Below are 18,660 nucleotides of genomic sequence, written 5' to 3'. Positions count from 1 at the left end.
TTCTGTAAAGTTTATAGAACTGTACTTTCAAATAGTGCCTGTTTTGTATTTAAAAAATGTCTAATATTATGATACTAATTTATACAAATATGTTGAAAGTATTTTCCCTATTAAACTTATTTTCCAAATAAAAATTATGTGTTGGTCATTTATTATTACTAATCTGAGTTATAAAACTATGGTAAAATATATACTGGCCCCAACCTTTAATCTCACAGAACTTTGTCCTATTGAAATATACCAAAATAACTCATTTTTCCAATTGCCCTGGCAGATAGTGTTTCACGGGGAATAGCAGTTAATATACACATGAAAATCTCATCAGTAGCCCAATCCATTTGAGTTTGGAGGGTGGAAATTCTTTACCTGGAGTGAATAGTTCTTGTTTGTTATTCTTTATTTCCCTGAAGGTGAAGCACTTTTTTACATTCTGAAAGCTGCAAAAAAAAAATTTTATAACTAAATCTAAAATCTTAACCTCAGTTTACTTACCTCATATCTTCTGTGCATTCTTCCACAGGTATGATGAAATAGCTAGCTAAATTCTTGCTACTGTCACACACAGGAATGTTTTGGAGCTGTTGTTTTGATTTTTTTTTTAAGTAAAGAGGGGAAAGCAATATGCCTCCTTTTTCTAATTTCAAAACAACTCTTTAAAAGACTAGCTCTGTTCCTAAAATGAACTTCCAGCTATTTGCATTTTCTCTGAGCTATGAAGGGAGTGTTCTGCTTTATGGCTGGCAGTGTGCACCAAAATGGACTAAGTACTTTAGTGGAATTATATAAAGTGTGATGCAATATTGACCCAGGAGTAACTTACAGTCTTCGGGAACAAAACTTACTTACATACATGAAATGACTATGATTACAAAGCAAATACAAGCAAAGGCATGATAATGTGATAACAGCTGTTTGCAAGATTGCTAAGGGGTTCTGTGTATACTTACTGAATCAATGATTAACAGGACATCAGGTGAGAAGTCAGTAATGAGCAGGGGGTTTCGGAAGCAATGAGTCTTGAACTGAGTTGTTTTTTGTTTTGTTTTTAAATGTATTTTTATATTTTAAATATATTTTTATATTTTAAATATATTCCTTCAGAGAGGAGAGGAGAGGGAGAGAGAGATAGGAACATCAATGATGAGAGAGAATCATTGATCGGCTGCTTTCACATGCCACACACTGGGGACTGAGCCCACAACCCGGGCATGTGCCCCTGACCGGAATCAAACCCGGGACTCTTTAGTCGGCAGGCCAACATTCTATCCACTGAACAAAACCAGCTAGGGCTTGAACTAAATTTGAAGGAAATGAGAAGATATTAATTGGTCAAGAATAAGTTGGAGGCCTCGCTAGTGGATAGAGTGATGACCTACAGACTGAAGGGTCTCAGGTTTGATTCCTGTCAAAGGCATGTACCTCAGTTGCAAGCTCAATCCCAGGTCCTAGCCAGGCACTTGCGGTAGCCAATCAATTGATGTATCTTTCTAATACTGAGGTTTTTCTCTATGTGTGTCTCTTCCCCTCCCTTCCACTCTCTAAAAATCAATCTACATCAAAATAGAAAGCTTTTGCACAGCAAAGAAGACCATCAATAAAACAACAAGAAAGCCCACTACATGGGAGAACATATTTGCTAATGATATCAATGATAAGGGTTTAATCTCCAACATTTACAGGAAACTCATGCAGCTTAACCAAAAGAGAAACCAATAAAAAAAAAAAAAAATGGGCAACTGATCTAAATACCCTGTTTCCCCGAAAATAAGACAGTGTCTTATATTAAGTTTTGCTCCCAAAGATGCGCTAGGTCTTATTTTCAGGGGATGTCTTATTTTTCCATGAAGAAGAATACGGTACACATTTATTTAACAATGAAAATAAAGGAAACTTATTACCTGTATACGGTATGGTAGTATGGTAGTTGTCAACACAAACCAGACAAACTGTGAATCCTATAGTATCAAGAATTTACTCATTTATTCAATGACAATCATGTCATCATCTTCTGGAACATCATCATAACAATCCAATTCCTGAATTTCCTGGTGAATTTCTTGTGACTCCATTTCTTTCAGAATCAGTGGACCAAATCTCTCATGTACCAAGGTGGGGGGAGGAGGATCACTTAAAATGACACAGGGGGAATCAGAGGGGGGAATCAAAATGGCACAGGAGAATCAGAGGGGGGATTACCATTTTAGTAACCCCTTTTGATCCTCCTGTGTCATTTTAAGTGATTCCCCTCCCCCCACCCCTGTGCCACTGAACACCTTCACCAGACATCCCCCCTACCCCTTTATCAGATATTTACCCACTGGGGCCTGCCTGGGGACTGTCACTGGGCTTGCTGAGGCCTGGATCTGGGCTGGAGCAGGGTCTGCCACTGACTGAGAACCTTCAGTCATCATGAGGGTGGCCGCGAGCATCAGGTAGTGTCACCAGAGACAGACCAGCACTCACCACCTTTGCTGTGTCCCATCCGCTCTAATCCTCCTGTTCTACACACATCTGCGAAAGTCTCCTCCTCTCTCCCGCCCTGCCCTCACCACTCACTCCTCTCACCCCACTCACCGCTCACTCCGACCTCTGCTCCGCCTCCACACAGCAGTGACGTCAGGACTCCCTTAACATCACTGGTTGCTAGATATGCCAGTCAGGGAGGCCCTAACGACCAGTTTACAGTAAATTAATTTTCATTCTGAGACAGAGCCTAGGGTGGCCTTATTTTTGGGGGATGCCTTATATTTCACTCAGAAGGAAACCTGTAAGTAGGTCTTATTTTCAGAGGATGTTTTATTTTGGGGGAAACACGGTAGATACTTTTAGAAAGAAGACAGAAGGAAGGCCAAGAGACATATGAAAACCTGCTCGAAGTCACTAATCATCAGAGAGATGCAAATCAAAACAACAATGCAGTACCATCTCACACCTGTCAGAATAGCTATCATCAACAAATCAACAGATGACAAATGCTGGTGAAGATGCAGAGAAAAAGGAGCCCTTGTGCATTGCTGGTGGGAATGCAGACTGATGCAGGGACTGTGGAGAACAGTTTGTGGAGTTTCCTCAAAAACTAAAAATGGATCTCCCATTTGACCCAGTGATCCCACTTCTAGGAATATATCCCAAGAAACTAGAAACATGAGTCAGAAAGGACATATGAACCCCTATGTTCATAGCAGCACAATTCACCATAGCTAAGATTTGGAAACAGCCTAAGTGCCCATCAGCCGATAAGTGGATTAAAAGACTGTGGTACATCTATACAATGGAATACTACGCTGTGCTAAAAAAGGAGTTCTTATCATTTTCAGCAACATGGATGGAGATGGAGAGCATTATGCTAAGTGAAATAAGCCAGGCAGAGAAAGATAAATATCACATGATCTCACTCATTTATGGAATATAATGAACAACATAAATTGATGAACAAAAATAGATCCAGAGACAGAGAGACATCAATCAGAATGTCAAACCACAGAGAAGGTAGGGGAGGGTGGGGATAAGAGGGAGAGATCAACCAAAGAACTTATATACATCCATATAAGCCTAATCAATGGACACAGACAACAAGGGGGTAGGGGCACATATGGGAGGTGGGGGGTAATGGGGGAATAAGGACACATATGTAATACCTTAATCAATAAAGAAATTAAAAAATAAAAAATAATAAAAATCAATGGGAAAATATCCTTGGGTGAGGTTTAACAACACAAAAAAAGAATAAGTTGGAGGATATTGCAGGTTGAAGGCAGGTCATGTGCAGTGTCACAGAGATGGAAACAAGCTAAAGGTGTATGGGAGAGTGGAAGAAGACTAGCTTCGTGTATTTATTCAGCTGCTGGGCACTGTGGACACAGTGGTACATAAGTCAGATAATGTTCTTGCCCTCCTGGAGCTTGCATTCTAATGAAAGCAGCTGTCAATAAATAAATAAATCAACAGATTGCAAAGTTATGAGGAAAATAAACAGGGCACTTTATTATAGAAATATGTGGGAGTGAGGCAAATATTTTAAATCAGGAAGCCAGGAAAGGCCACTCTGAGATGTGACCTTTTAGATCAGACCTGGAGGGTGAGAATGAGCCAACCATGCAAATAACTAGGGAGGACATTTCTGCCTGAGAAAGCAGAAGATGCCAAAGTGGTGTTGGTAGTTGGAAGACTTAGTGAACAGAAAATGGGTGCGTGTAGCCAGTGTATGAGTGAGTGAGCAAGTGTATGAGATGACATCGGATAGAGAGCCAGATCATATGTGGCCATTTAGTCCATAGTAAGAAGTTAGACTTTACCCTATCAGGGGTCCTCAAACTTTTTAAAGTGGGGGCCAGATCACGGTCCCTCAGAGAGCTGGAGGGCCGGACTATATGAACTACTAATTCCTACTGTAACACCTCAGCTGCGCTCACTGCCCAAAAAACCTGGCGGGCCGGATCAGACTCCTCTGCGGGCCGCATGTGGCCCGCGGGCCGTAGTTTGAAGACGCCTGCAATGCAGTGGGGAGTCATTAAAGGTTTTTATGTAGAGAAGATAAAATTTGATTTTCATTTTAAAAATTTCTTTCTGGTTGCTGTGTGGATAATAGATTGGAGGGAAGCAAGGCTGTGAGTGGGAAGAACAGTTAAGAAACTATTACAAAGTCCAAGTAAGACATGATGGCTTGGGCTAGAATAGTAACAATAAAGATGGAGATGAGCTGCCTGGCTGGTGTGGCTCACTTGTTGAATTTTGACCTATGAACCAGGAGGTCATGGTCATGCCCGAGTTGCAGGCTCAATCCCCAGTAGTGGGGGTGCAAGAGGCAACTGATTAATGATTCTCTCTCATCATTGATGTTTCTAACTCTTATCTTCCTCTCTGAAATCAATTAAAACTATTTTTAAAAAGATGGAGAGAAGTGAATAGATTCAAGACATATTTTGGAGTTGGACTCAGGAGGATTTGCTGAGCGATTGAATATAGGGAATAAAAGGAAGGTATCAAAATGGCACCTAGGTCTTTGGCTTTTTTGTTTGGTGTTTGCTTCTTTGTTAATCATCCCCCCAAAGATTTTTTTTCCCATTGATTTTCAGAGAAAGTGGAATGGAGAGAGAGACAGAGAAAGAGAAACATCATTGTGAGAGAGTCATGCCAATTGATTGCCTCCTGCATGTGCCCTGACCAGGACTGGGAATTGAACCTGAGACCCTCTAACCACTGAACCAAATGGGCTAAGGCAGTTTTTGGCTTTTGACTTGACTAACAAGGTAGATAATGTTGCCATTTACTAATGTGGGGAAGACTTGTGAGGGCCAGAGTTTTGGTGGGGAAGAAATTAAGAGATCTCTTTTGGACATGTGAAATTCTAAATGTTACATGAGACATCCAAGCAGACGGTTGTCTGGATCATAGACTGTGTAATTGTCTAATCTGTGGTAGACAGAATAATGACCACCTCCCCCCTGCCCCAAGGTTGTCCACACCCTAATCCCTAGAACCTGTAAATATTTATCTTACATGGCAAATGGGACTTTGCAGATGTGATTGAGGTTAAGGACATTGAGAGAGTACCTTGGTTTCTCTGTTTATCTGAGTGGGCCCAATTTAATCACAAATCCTTAAAATTGGAAGAGGAAGGTGAAAGAGTGGGACTGAACAAGAGGCAGTAGAAATTGGGCAAGTGAGGAACTTGACTCACTTTTGTTGACTTTGAAGACAAAGGAGCCCAGGACCTAAGGAATGGGGATGGCCTCTAGAGGCTGAGAATAACCATCAGCTGACTGCCAGTTTCTCCATTCATCAGTTGGTAGACATTTGGGTCATTTTACAACCACAAGGAACTGAATTCAGCCAATAACTTGAAAGAGCCAGGAAACAGACTTTCCCTGACAGCCATAAAAAAGAGACATATTCCAGCCAGACATCTTGATTTTAGCCCAGCAAGACCCACATCAGATTTCTGATCTCCCTAACTGTAAGATAATAAATTTGTCTTGTTTAAGCAACTGAATTTGCAGTAATTTGTTACAGCAGCAATAGAAAATTAATATATCAGAGCACTATTAATAATAATGTCTAATGTCCCAATAATAAGCATAAAAGAGAACTATCCTGGGCAAACTGGATAAGTCTGGAATTCAGGGAAGAATGGTGACTAGAGACAAAAATTTGGATGTCATCAGCAGATACATGGCATTTATAGCCAAGAGACTGAATGAGACAGCCAAAGGAGCAGATGGGAAGAAACTCCTGGGGGAGGGGGAAGCAACAAAAATGACATTGAGGAGATGGTGGCTAAAGTAAGGCCTCAAGCAAGATGTGGAGGAACTGGAATTCTTGTATCCTGCTGTTGGGGATGTAAAATGCTACAATCATTTTACAGCCTGGCAATTCCTCAAGTGGTTCAACATGGAGTTATTATATAGCCCAGAAATTCCATTTGTACAGGTGCCCTTGCCAGTGTTGCTCAGTGATTAGAGTGTCAGCCCAAGCACCAAAGGGTCGCAGGACCCATTTCCTGGGTTGCAGGTTTGATTCCCAGCAGTCCTGTCCATCTCCCTCCTCTTCCTCCTCTCCCTCTCCCTCCCCCGACCCCTCCCTCTCTCACTCTCTTTCCCTCTCCCTTTTTCCCTATCTCCTTTTTCCCCCTCCCTCTCCTTCTTCCTCTTCCTCTTTTCCTTCTGTTCTTATTAAATATCAGTGGAAAAAATACCCTCAGATGAGGATTAACAAAACCAAACAAACAAAAAATCTGTACAGGCATGTTTATAGCAGCATCATTCATAATATGTAGGCAAAAAATGGAAATGACCCAAATGTCTATCAACTGATGAATGGAGAAATAATATGTGCTATATCCACACAATGGAACTACTTAGCAATCGAAAGGAATTGACTATTGATACACAAGCAGCATGGGTGAAATTCAACATACTAGAATATAGAAAGAAGACACCCCCCCCAAAAGGGTACATACTTTATGATAATATATGAAGTTCTAGGAAAGATAAGCTAATTTATAGTAACAGAATGTAGATCAGTGGTAGTTTGGGGAGAGAAGGAGGGATTACAATGGGGCACAAGAAAATTTAGGTTGTTGGTGGTGATGGACATTTTCACTATCTTAACTGTGATGGTTTCACAGGTGTATACATATGTAAAAATCGTAGTAATTGTACTTTAAATATGTACAGCTTTATTGTGTGATACCTCAATAAGACTGTTTTTATTTTAACCAGTTACCCCAAGGCTAAATTTATAAGCCTACCCAGAGGGGCTAGAAATTAAATCCTGGGGGGAGGGAGAGAGAAAAGGGCTCAAATGCTAGGCAGATGAGCTTAGGTTTGACCCACTAAGCAAAGAGAACTGGTTTCTTGAGCAATATAGGTGATGTGATAAAAACTGGATGTGAGCAAGTTTATTCTGGAAACTGAAGTGAGAGACTGGAGATAACAAGATTGGCCCACAAATGATGAGTATTATTTCCTCCTCAGTAGTTACATAGCCAACATCAGTGTGATGCTAGGATCTTCCATATTGCAAATGCAAGCTAGGTCTGAAAACTGAGAATGCTTAATCTGGGCACTTCTTAGAAACTCAAATCCTGCTTATATGGGTTCTGATATGGTTACCAGATTATAGATAGGGCCCATACCAGGGGTAGAGAACTGGCTTATCACTCTACTTAAGCAGGGGTGGAGTGATTTGGTCCTTAGTATTTTTCTTAGTAGTAATGAAATTTAGCATGTATCAAATATTTGCTATCTACCAGACTTTGTTTATATTATACATCTATTGCCTTATTTATTATTTATTTATTTATTTATTAAATATATTTTACTGATTTTTTACAGAGAGGAAGAGAGAGGGATAGAAAGTTAGAAAAATCGGCCGAAACCGGTTTGGCTCAGTGGTAGAGCGTCGGTCTGCGGACTGAAAGGTCCCAGGTTCGATTCCGGTCAAGGACATGTACATTGGTTGCGGGCACATCCCCGGTCAAGGGCATGTACATTGGTTGTGGGCACATCCCTGGTAGGGGGTGTGCAAGAGGCAGCTGGTCGATGTTTCTCTTTCATCGACGTTTCTGGCTCTCTATCTCTCTCCCTTCCTCTCTGTAAAAAATCAATAAAATATATTTTAAAAAAAAGAAAAGAAAAAAAGTTAGAAACATCGGTGAGAGAGAAACATCAATCAGCTGCCTCCTGCACACTCCCCACTGGGTATGCGCCCGCAACCAAGGCAAGTGCCCCTGACCAGAATCAAACCTGGGACCCTTGAGTCTGCAGGCCGACGCTCTATCCACTCAGCCAAACTGGTTAGGCCTATTGCCTCATTTAATTGTCCCTACAGTATTATTCTCATTCCCATTTTACACCTGAAGACACTGAAGTTTGGAGAGGTTAAGTAACTTACCCAAGGCCTGATAGCAAGTGGGCAGAACCAGTATTTGAACTCAGTCTGACTCTAAGAACCCATCCTGTTAACACCGGGTTAAATTATTTCTCTTCTTATTTTGTCACAGATTCCAAACTCAGATGCTCAAGTCCAATTCAATCTTATGGATAAAAAAGCATATAGCCATAGAATCTTGGGAGGGTGTAGAACTCTCTTTTCAGCCAACACAGCAATCTCCTCTGCAGTGTCCTCAACAAGTGTCCAATTCCACTCTTAATATTTCCAGTGACAAGAAGTTGCCCACATCATAAAGCAACCCGTCCCACTTTTAGGTGACTGATATTTTAGTTATTTCTTATTCAGCTGAAATCTACTTTCATGAAATTTCTAAGAGCTATTGTTAATTCCATAGAGAATGTCTAATTCTCTTTTACCTGAAAGCCATTCAATTATGCAACAAGATGTCCCTCCCTCACCAAAAGCTTTCCCTGTTAAATATTTCTCATTCATGCAGCCATTTCTCATATGATGTGATTTATAGGCACTTTCCTTTCCTGACTGCCTTCTTTGAACGTTCCAGTTTGTTAATGTCCTCTTAAATATGGCATCCAGGAGTAAGCTCCATGGGCCAGCTAGGGAGGCCCAAGTGGGACCTGATCAGTTCACCACCTTCCTCTTGACTGAACTCAATTCTCATTAGCATTTTTTGCAGTGTCACCTCACAATCAACTAAGACTTCAGTCTTCACAATGCTACATTAAGCTCTAGCTCCTCATTCTTTTTTATAATATATTTTATTGATTTTTTTTTTTTTTTTTTTTTTACAGAGAGGAAGGGAGAGAGAGGGATAGAGATAAGGTGACCAGCGGGATGTCTGGTCATCTTAGATAGTTAAAAACTTCGATCAGCTGCCTCTTGCACACCTCCTACTGGGGATGTGCCCACAACCAAGGTACATGCCCTTGACCAGAATCGAACCTGAGACCTCTCAGTCTGCAGACAGACGCTCTATCCACTGAGCCAAACTGGTATCGGCTCTAGCTCCTCATTCTTAAATGTCCTGCATTAAATAAAGCATTAGAACCCGTTATGTGTCCCTTCATGCCTTTATAAGCCTGAATTTATTCTGGCCTTAGGCTCTTCTGACTCAGTTTCTAGAGATCTGTGATACATTTTGGTCTTCATCCTTAAAACCTTAGCCCTCCTTCTGTCATCTATATATGTACTTTCAAAATCTGAGCTACACACACACACACACACACACACACACACAGGTCTGAATCTTTGGAATCTCTCGCCCTCTTAAGCTATCTTTCTCTTTAGATATTTGGCCAGGATAATATTATTGTGTTTATCTTTTCTCTTTTGATCTCTCTCTCTCTCTCTCTCTCTCTCTCTCTCTCTCTCTCTCTCTCTCTCTCTCACGCACACACACACACACACACACACACACACACTTCAGTTAATCCATCTGACCATGCCTACCATTCTTTTCATTCTTTTGCTTAAAAGATCCAGATGGCATGGTCAGTTTCCCCAAGATTCTTGTCATTTTTACTTTGCTAACCAGATCTTCCTTATTTATTGTTAGGATTAAGCCCAGTTCAGCAATTTCCTCTCTGCTTCTTCAGTCTTCTGAGAACTATAATCATCAGCAACAGAGTCAAGAATATATCAGATGGCTTATGTATTTGATCACCATTTCTTCCCTATGTGATGGTTTTATGAAGTACGATTCAGAACTATCTAGGCAGTCTCTTATATATTTGCACAACTACAATCACTTTCGTTTCTCCCTTTCATTTTCACTGAACGTTTTCAACCTCAAGCCAATAAAATACTACTCTACTCTCCTTTAATATGGTATCTTCCTGAACAGGTTTATCCTTCCATTTTGAGATGCCAGTCAGAAGTCCCATTTTACCAACTTTGAACAATACCTATATAATTGTTTTTCTGCCTGCATTAATGTTTTACATTTACTTTATTCCCATATTCTGGGTGTTGGTACATAGATTACTAACTGAGATCTTACTAGTATGTATCTTTTCTGACCCTCATCCTTGTTTTTTCTTGAGAATTACTAGGCACTGCCTTAGCTTTAGTTCTTCTTTCTTTTTCTTTTCTTTTTTTCTTTATCCAGGTCCTTTATTTGAGGGGGAGGGCACCCAGAAGAGGCCATCCACTTGCAAATTCAGGGCCAAAGGATGGCACAGTCTCTCCCGGCCTAGCCCTGCGTCACAGTCCATGGGCGGCCGCTCTGCCCTGCATCTCGGGCCATGTCAGGTCGACGTGTCCATCTCAGGGACCTCCGTGGATACTTCTGTGGGCACTGCCAGCCGCTTGGGGGGCACATAGGAGCCCATGCCTGCTGCCTTCTCATCCTCTTCCTGAGTGTAGGGCTCCACGCTCAGCTGCTTTAGCCTTCTCTTGTGGTCTTTGGACCGGAAGTGGGTCTTCAGGTTGGCAGAATCGATGAAGTACCTCGCGCAGGCCGCCCCCGCCCCCGGGCAGGTCCGGGTCTGGCTGGGCACCCGCGTCCCGCCGGGGCCGTGAGGGAACCTGGGGCCGCAGCTCGCGGTGGATCTCGTCCAGGTCCGGCCGCCGCCGCTTCGCCTTCATCTGGCGGCCCAGCGACTGAGCCCGGTGCGCACCAGTCCGGCGGGAGCGGCCCATGGCCGGCGGCGGCGGAGCACTAGTTCTTCTTTCTTAATTACACTTGTAGTCTACATAGTTTCTGAAAACACAGTATTTACTAACACAAAATCCCCACTATTCCTCGCTGGAGAAATCAATTTTTAATTAATTGATCAGCCATATATCATTATCATGAACATTTGTCTCTATTTTCCTGGGCTCTTGCTACTGGTTTCTTTTTTCTTCTTTTTACTTTTTAATTTTTTTAACTTTCAGACATAAAAAAATATTGCCCAAAAACAGTATAAAGAATTTCCATATATCCTTTACTCAGTTTCTCCAAATGTTAACATCTTACATAATCATTGCAACTAAGAATAATATTGGCAGCCCTAGCCGGTTTGGCTCAGTGAATAGAGCGTAGGCCCTCAGACTGAAGAGTCTCTAGGGTTCAACTCTGGTCTAGGGTACCTAACTCACTTACAGGCATGTGGGAGGCAACCAATCGATGGTTCTCTCTCACACTGATATCTCTCTCTCTCTCTCTCTCTCTCTCTCTCTCTCTCTCTCTCTCTCTCCTCTCTCCTTTTTACTCTCTAAAAACCAATGGAAAAATATCCAGGTGAGGATTAACAAAATAATAGAATTGGTAGAATACTCTGAAGGAATCCACAGATCTTCAAATTTCAACAATAGTCCCACCAGTCTCCATTTTCTGCTTCAGGATCCAATCCAGGATGACACATTTCATTAAACTATCATTCTTCTTAGTTTCTTTAAATCTGTGACAGTCCTCAGTTTTTCTGTTTTCCAAGACCTTGACACTTTTGAGAACATCTGACTCCTCTAAGTGTACCTACTCATAGGCAACTAGGAGAGCTCCGGCTCTCAGTGGATTTGGAAAAATACCAAGCCATGGCATGACGTTGTTTTTAAATGACCCATCTTGTATTTCATCTTCAGTAAAACTACATTTGTTACCCAAAGGCTAAGAAGGGGAAAATTCTATGTAATTATTTGATCATCTTTTTGTGTGGAGAGAAAGAAATGGGACAGAGCATAAATGCAGAAGTGCTTGAAACTGCAAAAGGAATCTGGAATAGAATACTTGCTCCAAGGGAGTAGCAGATGTGGCCCTGAGAGATAGGAAAAGGGTAAATAAGTGATTGCCCTCCATTTCAAAGAGTAATTAACATTTGAATAAAAAGCATTAATCAGAATGTCAAGGGTTCAAACTAGAAAGGTTTAAAATTTCATTTTGAAATGTGTTCTGAAAACCACCCTCCTCTAAATAAAACGATCTGTAGAGATTTGCTTTACCTGTTAATTCCCTCCGTAGTAGAAGTAGAGGAGTGACTATCACTTTCAAGGAATATATCCTGTCATTCTCTGAAACAGTGCAACAAGGTTACTTTTGTATCCATATGCGTTACTAATTACAATCCGCTATTTAGAAAACTTGTAACTTCTCATGAACACAGGTCAAAGATACCCCCCCAAGATCAACAAAGCTGAATTCAAACTTGCTCTTCTTTGAACAAGTGATGTGTTGCTGGGCTTCTTGGGAGGGCGAGCAAATTGCAAAGTATACTTAGAGGATCTGACAATCTTGAAGGAACCCTCAAATAGGGTCCTTTAATGGGCAGATCTGGAGAAGGTGGGAGAGGGAGGAAAGGAAAGTGAGGGATATGCCCCTTTGTCTTCAGTATGCTGGGCACCGAGGGTTTAGCTACAGTTGCAGTTCTCAGGCATTATCCTTATTTTTATAAACATTGTTGCGATCACTTAGACATAGGACTTGTGATTACACTCTTGGTTCCTGTTGTGAACCTGAGAGTACATTCAAACTGGCAAGAATTTGTGTGGCAAATGCTTACCCAGTGCAGGGATTAAAGGGCTCAGTAAGCACTAGTCCATTGAACAATGGCTGTCTACCTAATTCTTTTGATTCCTCTTTTTTTGGAGTTCAGGAATCAATTCAATCCGAGAGCACTTTACCTGGACTTGGGGAAGCTAAATGCCAACCTAGTTCATACAGTCTTTTAACCTTCCCTGTACAACCTTTGTATTTGGCTTTTGGCTACAATTTCCCCACCCCTAGCAGAGTCCTTTGGACTCTCTTCTGCAAGTTCCCAGAAAGATCTTTGTCAGGCTGTACTTGCAAACTCGGATCTGGAACATGTTGGCAGTGTCCCCGCTATGCTGTTCCCCCAATTTCCTCTGGCTTCACAGACATAACTTCAGGGCAGTACCAGGTCTAGAGTGAAGATGTACTTGCACTGGCACAAAATGTAAGGGAATTCCAAATAACTTAGTAAGCAAAATAAATGATTTATAATGCACTATCTTAAGAACTCAAGAACTCAAAAGTAATGGGAAAAAAGTCATAATGACCCTGCCTCACTTGTTTCAACCTAATCTCAGGCCTGAGGGTTCCAAATAAACTTTATTTACTATTGTAAAACAGGCTACCGGTCAGCGGGCCTCAGTTTGCTTGTAGGAAAAATGTTAAATGTTACATTAAATTTTATCTTGATTACCGAGTTGTGTGCTTTTTGTTTTGTTGTGTTTTGTTTGGCGGTTCCCTTAAATCCTGAGCCTCATCTTTGTCCGGGCCCTGCTCCAAGGGTTTTGGGCCAAGAACCTGGTAACGTCAGCGTCCCTTCTCGCTCCCAGACCCCTCCCAAGGTCCAGGGTCCGAATCCCGGGTATTCCCTAAGGCCACCCCTCCCACAAGCTAAGTCAGCTCGAGTGGACCGGCAGGGAGGGTGGAGGGCGGAGGGCGGAGGGCGGAGGGCGGCCTGGCCCGATTCCGTGGCTCCTCCCCGGCCGACCCAAGCCACTCAGCAGTCGCCAGGCTTAGCGCGCTGCCAGCCTACCAGCCACGCCTCCGAGGCCGGCCTCCGGGGCGCCGGCTCCGGGTATATATATCAGCCATTTGTTTCGCTCCGCCCTAGAGCCCCGGAGTTCAAGCCGGTTACGGTCCCAGGCCTGTATTCGCCCGCTTCTTCTTTTCAACATGACAGATGCCGCCGTGTCCTTTGCCAAGGACTTCCTGGCAGGTGGAGTGGCCGCAGCCATCTCCAAGACCGCGGTAGCACCCATCGAGCGGGTCAAGCTGCTGCTGCAGGTACCTCCTGGGATCAGAGCCCGAACAGGAAGTGGGGGAGGGGAAGGGAAGAGGGTCGCGCAGAAAGCGGAGCCCAGGGAATGGAGGGGAATGAACACTTTAGATAAGTCCCAGGACGGGGCAGCGTGGGAGCCAGGGTGGCAGCAGAGACGGGCTTTGGCAGGTTTGAGGTGGGTGCTTTTTTTAGTGACCCTAAGTTCCGGATCTAGGGAAGGGAAGGGTCTTGGGTGGAGGGAGGCGACCAAGGCCCGGCCTCGGCTTCCCAGAGGCCGCAAACCCGGGCCGGCGGGGGGCGGGGGGCGGGGGGGGGTAGGGGGAGGGAGAGAACGATTCCGGCAGTGCCCAGCTGGCTCCCCGGGCCTTCGGGGCAAGGGCAAAACCTGAAAGCCGGCGAACACTTGGCCTTACCGGAGACCTCAAGGTCGCGGCAAGGAGATCTCAGCCTTGAGGAAGCCACGCGGCCGGTTGAGCGGCCGCGCTCCGACCGGGCCGGAAGCCGGTGCCGGGAAGCGCGTGTTCCTGCTGCGTCCGCCCCCGCGCAGCCGCCGGCTTTTCCCCGGCGCCGCGCGCTCCCACGTTCCGGCTCTAGGTGGCGCCCTCGGACGGGCGAAGTGGCCTGGTGGCACGCGGGTCACCGCCACGAGACAAATAGGGTCTGAACTGAACGGAGAGGGAGGGAAGAGCTCAGGAGAACTGAGGCATAGGCCCTGGTTACCAAGGTGACCGCACCCTACCTGGGACCCACCTTAATGCCTCTGAACTTGGGCCTGCCCTTTCTCCTAGGTCTAAAGGGCACTGGTCCGCGTGAGCTTGCCTGCTCCCCACCCAAGGGGTGGAGGCTTAAAGTCGTTAATGAAGCAGATCACCTCTTCCACCTGTGACCGCTGTGACACGGAAGACTAGGAGGGGGGCAGGGAGCTAATCTTAAATCGCGTTGATGAGATGATATATTCTTTTCCCTTTTTCCTTCATGGTCATAAGTCTCCCTGTTGGTCTTTTTGTCTCTCAGGTGCAGCATGCCAGCAAGCAAATCACTGCAGATAAGCAATACAAGGGCATTATAGACTGTGTGGTCCGTATCCCCAAGGAGCAAGGAGCCCTGTCCTTCTGGCGCGGTAACCTGGCCAATGTCATCAGATACTTCCCCACCCAGGCTCTCAACTTTGCCTTCAAAGATAAATACAAGCAAATCTTCCTGGGTGGTGTGGACAAGAGAACCCAGTTTTGGCGATACTTTGCAGGGAATCTGGCATCAGGTGGCGCCGCTGGGGCTACCTCCTTGTGTTTTGTGTATCCTCTTGATTTTGCCCGTACCCGTCTAGCAGCTGATGTGGGCAAAGCCGGAGCTGAAAGAGAATTCAAAGGCCTCGGTGACTGCCTGGTTAAGATCTACAAATCTGACGGGCTTAGAGGCCTCTACCAAGGCTTTAATGTGTCCGTACAGGGTATTATCATCTACCGAGCTGCCTACTTCGGTGTCTATGATACTGCAAAGGGTAAGTTTTATATATGCTTTGAAGTTGTGTTCTTATGTGTGGAAGGTTACCATCCTAATTTTCCAGGAGCCAGAGATAATTTTTTTTTTTTTTTAATAATTGCTAAAGGCAGCTAAGGTCATCCAGTATAACCTTTGTGACCAGAAGAGATGTTAGGGGAATGTGGAAAGCAAGTCTGTAAAACTTCTTTCTAGTAAAGATGCCTCTTTCCTATTCTCAGGAATGCTTCCAGATCCGAAGAATACTCACATCTTCATCAGCTGGATGATTGCCCAGTCCGTCACAGCTGTGGCTGGCTTGACTTCCTATCCATTTGACACTGTTCGTCGCCGCATGATGATGCAATCAGGACGCAAAGGAAGTAAGTTCCCCTTAAGCAGAAGATGAAGACATGGGCATGGGGTTGATAGTCTGTTCAGATCAGGTAATGGGGTTGATAGTATCTACTACCCTTTTCCTTGAAAATAAGACAGTATCTTATATTAATTTTTTCTCCCAAAGTTGCGCTAGGTCTTATTTTCAGGGGATGTCTTATCTTTCCATGCGCTAGGTCTTATTTTTGGGGAAACACGGTTTATAGTTGCCTTTGAGCCAGGCCCTTTGGGTGCCTATGAATGAGGGTGCTTAAATTATATTAGAGGTTAAGTCTGATGGGTAGTCTACATATTACTGTTCTCTAGTCATAGCATTAATATTTCAGCATTCATTTATTTAGTATTTCATTAACTAACGTGTTAGTGTTGGGCTTTAAAAAACTGTTAACTCTTAGAAATGGGGCACTAGTTTAGTTCAGTAATCCTAGGACTTTTCGTTAGCCTTTTGTCACTAACTCAGTCTTTCTTCTTTGCAGCTGATATCATGTACACAGGCACACTTGACTGCTGGAGGAAGATTGCTCGTGATGAAGGAGGCAAAGCTTTTTTCAAGGGCGCATGGTCCAATGTTCTCAGAGGCATGGGTGGTGCTTTTGTGCTTGTCTTGTATGATGAAATCAAGAAGTACACATAAATTATTTCCTAGTCTTCCCTCCCCCAGACCCCGTGAACAGGCATGTTATATCATGTAATATCTCGTGAGCATTCTTGACAGACTTTTGGTTGTCTGTTTATCAGTGGCAACTATTTTACTGGTTGAAAATGGGAAGCAATAATATTCATCTGACCAGTTTTCTCTTAAAAGCCATTTCCATGATGATGATGGGACTCAATTATATTTTTTATTTCAGTCACTCCTGATAATGAATTTGAAGAAATAAAAAATATCTGAAATATAATTTTGTTTGTGGTTTATTTGCCTGTAAAAATGTTTTGTTTAATTTAGTGAGTGCTACACTTGAGAAAATGCTGCATGTGTAATAAATACTGCTGTGTCTCCTGAGACATGAACAGCTTTCTTTTAAAACCAACCTTCAGCCATCACTTATCAAAGTGTTGCTTGTCGTCCACCATCCAGAACTGAAATATCATTGCTGACATGTATACATAAGGAACTGTTTGACATTGAAATTGGGTCTCAAAAGAACTGTTGGCTCAGAAAGAAACTCACTACAGACTGATTAATATGCCTTTCAGCATAACAATTATTGATATTTTATTGCTTGTCTCATTTTTTATTATAAGTATATTTCCAGTAGGGCATAATCTCACTCATCTAGGGGAAATGGTGAACAACATTGACTGATGAACAAGAACAGACCCAGAGATAAGGAGCCATGGGTCAGACTGTTAGACTTCAAAGGGAGGGTGGGGATAAAAGAGAGATCAACCAAAGGACTTATGTTCACACATATAAGCCTGACCAGTGGTCAAGGACAAGAGGAGGGTGGGCAGGAGTGGGGGATTGGAATGGGGGGTTGAGGGCAAATATGTGATACCTTAATAAATTTAAAAAGCTTGTGAACATTCCCAGTACATTAGCGAAGGGAAATTCAGGCCCACTGTATCCAAAAAGCATTGGTCCGTGGCCTGTGGAAGGTCATTGCTGAAGGAGCTTTCTCCAAAAAGTAAAATGTATCAATTTACCTAGTCCTATGGTTAAGAAATATAAGCTGAAATGTTCACCGTTTTCTGTGAATTTCCTCACACAAAAAGAATTGTATAATATCCAGTAATAGCAATTTTTGTCCAGTTGCCTTCCCTCATCTATCTTCACCTGGATCAAGCCATTTTAATCCCATTCAAAGCAAAGGATTAGAGCTGGCCTAGTTAAGCGGTGCTGAGATTGCAGTGCTGCTCAAGATTACAGGGAGATCTGGATAACTGCCACGACCTCAAAATTCATTTTACAGAGAGGAAATGTATCTGCATTTTGTTTAACGTGCTATTAACCCCAGTCAATGAAGGACATTTATGTTTCTTACGGATAAGCCCTTATTTAGGATCACATGAGAATGTTTGCCATTTCTGTAGCTCTTGAGCCTCAAAAGCCAGTAACAAGATTTATGAATAAGGCACCATGGTTGTCAAGGCACAGCATTAATAATGGAAGATGATAGGTGATTCATGTGTACATTCCTGAGGAGCATCATGCATGCAAGTTTCAGTGCTGATCACGGGGTCTGCATGGCATGCATTAATGCCCAAAAGACCCTACATATTTCAATCACTTGAAAAGTGTAACTTAGTTAAGAACTCCGCACACTATATATATGAAACAAAGTTGTGCCCTTTAAATATATACAATGTTTAGGCTGGCCAGCAGGGCTCAGCCAGCAGGGCTCAATTATTGAGCATCGACCTATGAACTGGAAGGTCATGGTTCGATTCTCAGTCAAGGCAACTGCCTATATTTCGGGCTCCATCCCCTGTGTGGGGTGTGCAGGCGACAGCCAATCAATGATTCTTTTTTAATTTTAATATATTTTATTGATTTTTTACAAGAGGAAGAGAGAGGGACAGAGAGTTAGAAACAACCGGGAATGTGCCCGCAACCAAGGCACATGCCCCTGACCGGAATCGAACCCAGGACCCTTCAGTCCGCAGGGCGACGCTCTATCCACTGAGCCAAACTGGTTTCAGCCAA

The 18,660-nt window shown here is 43.2% G+C and overlaps 1 protein-coding gene and 1 pseudogene across 1 annotated transcript; one reads left to right on the top strand and one right to left on the bottom strand.

Annotated features, from left to right (window-relative positions):
- Positions 1–10,491: 10,491 nt before the first annotated feature.
- On the bottom strand, positions 10,492–11,072 carry LOC118722103 (annotated as a pseudogene).
- A 2,873-nt stretch (positions 11,073–13,945) lies between these two features.
- Positions 13,946–16,912, top strand: SLC25A5 (solute carrier family 25 member 5). Its single transcript, XM_036443492.2, has 4 exons — positions 13,946–14,143; positions 15,153–15,639; positions 15,860–16,000; positions 16,490–16,912. Exons 1-4 carry the CDS (start codon positions 14,033–14,035, stop codon positions 16,645–16,647), a joined length of 897 nt encoding a protein of 298 aa, XP_036299385.1. The 5' UTR covers positions 13,946–14,032; the 3' UTR covers positions 16,648–16,912.
- Positions 16,913–18,660: the final 1,748 nt, after the last annotated feature.

Source organism: Pipistrellus kuhlii, unplaced genomic scaffold, assembly GCF_014108245.1.
Source record: "Pipistrellus kuhlii isolate mPipKuh1 unplaced genomic scaffold, mPipKuh1.p scaffold_m20_p_19, whole genome shotgun sequence".
In the NCBI taxonomy this organism is placed as follows: domain Eukaryota; kingdom Metazoa; phylum Chordata; class Mammalia; order Chiroptera; family Vespertilionidae; genus Pipistrellus; species Pipistrellus kuhlii.
This window is presented reverse-complemented; position numbering and strand designations above follow the sequence as displayed.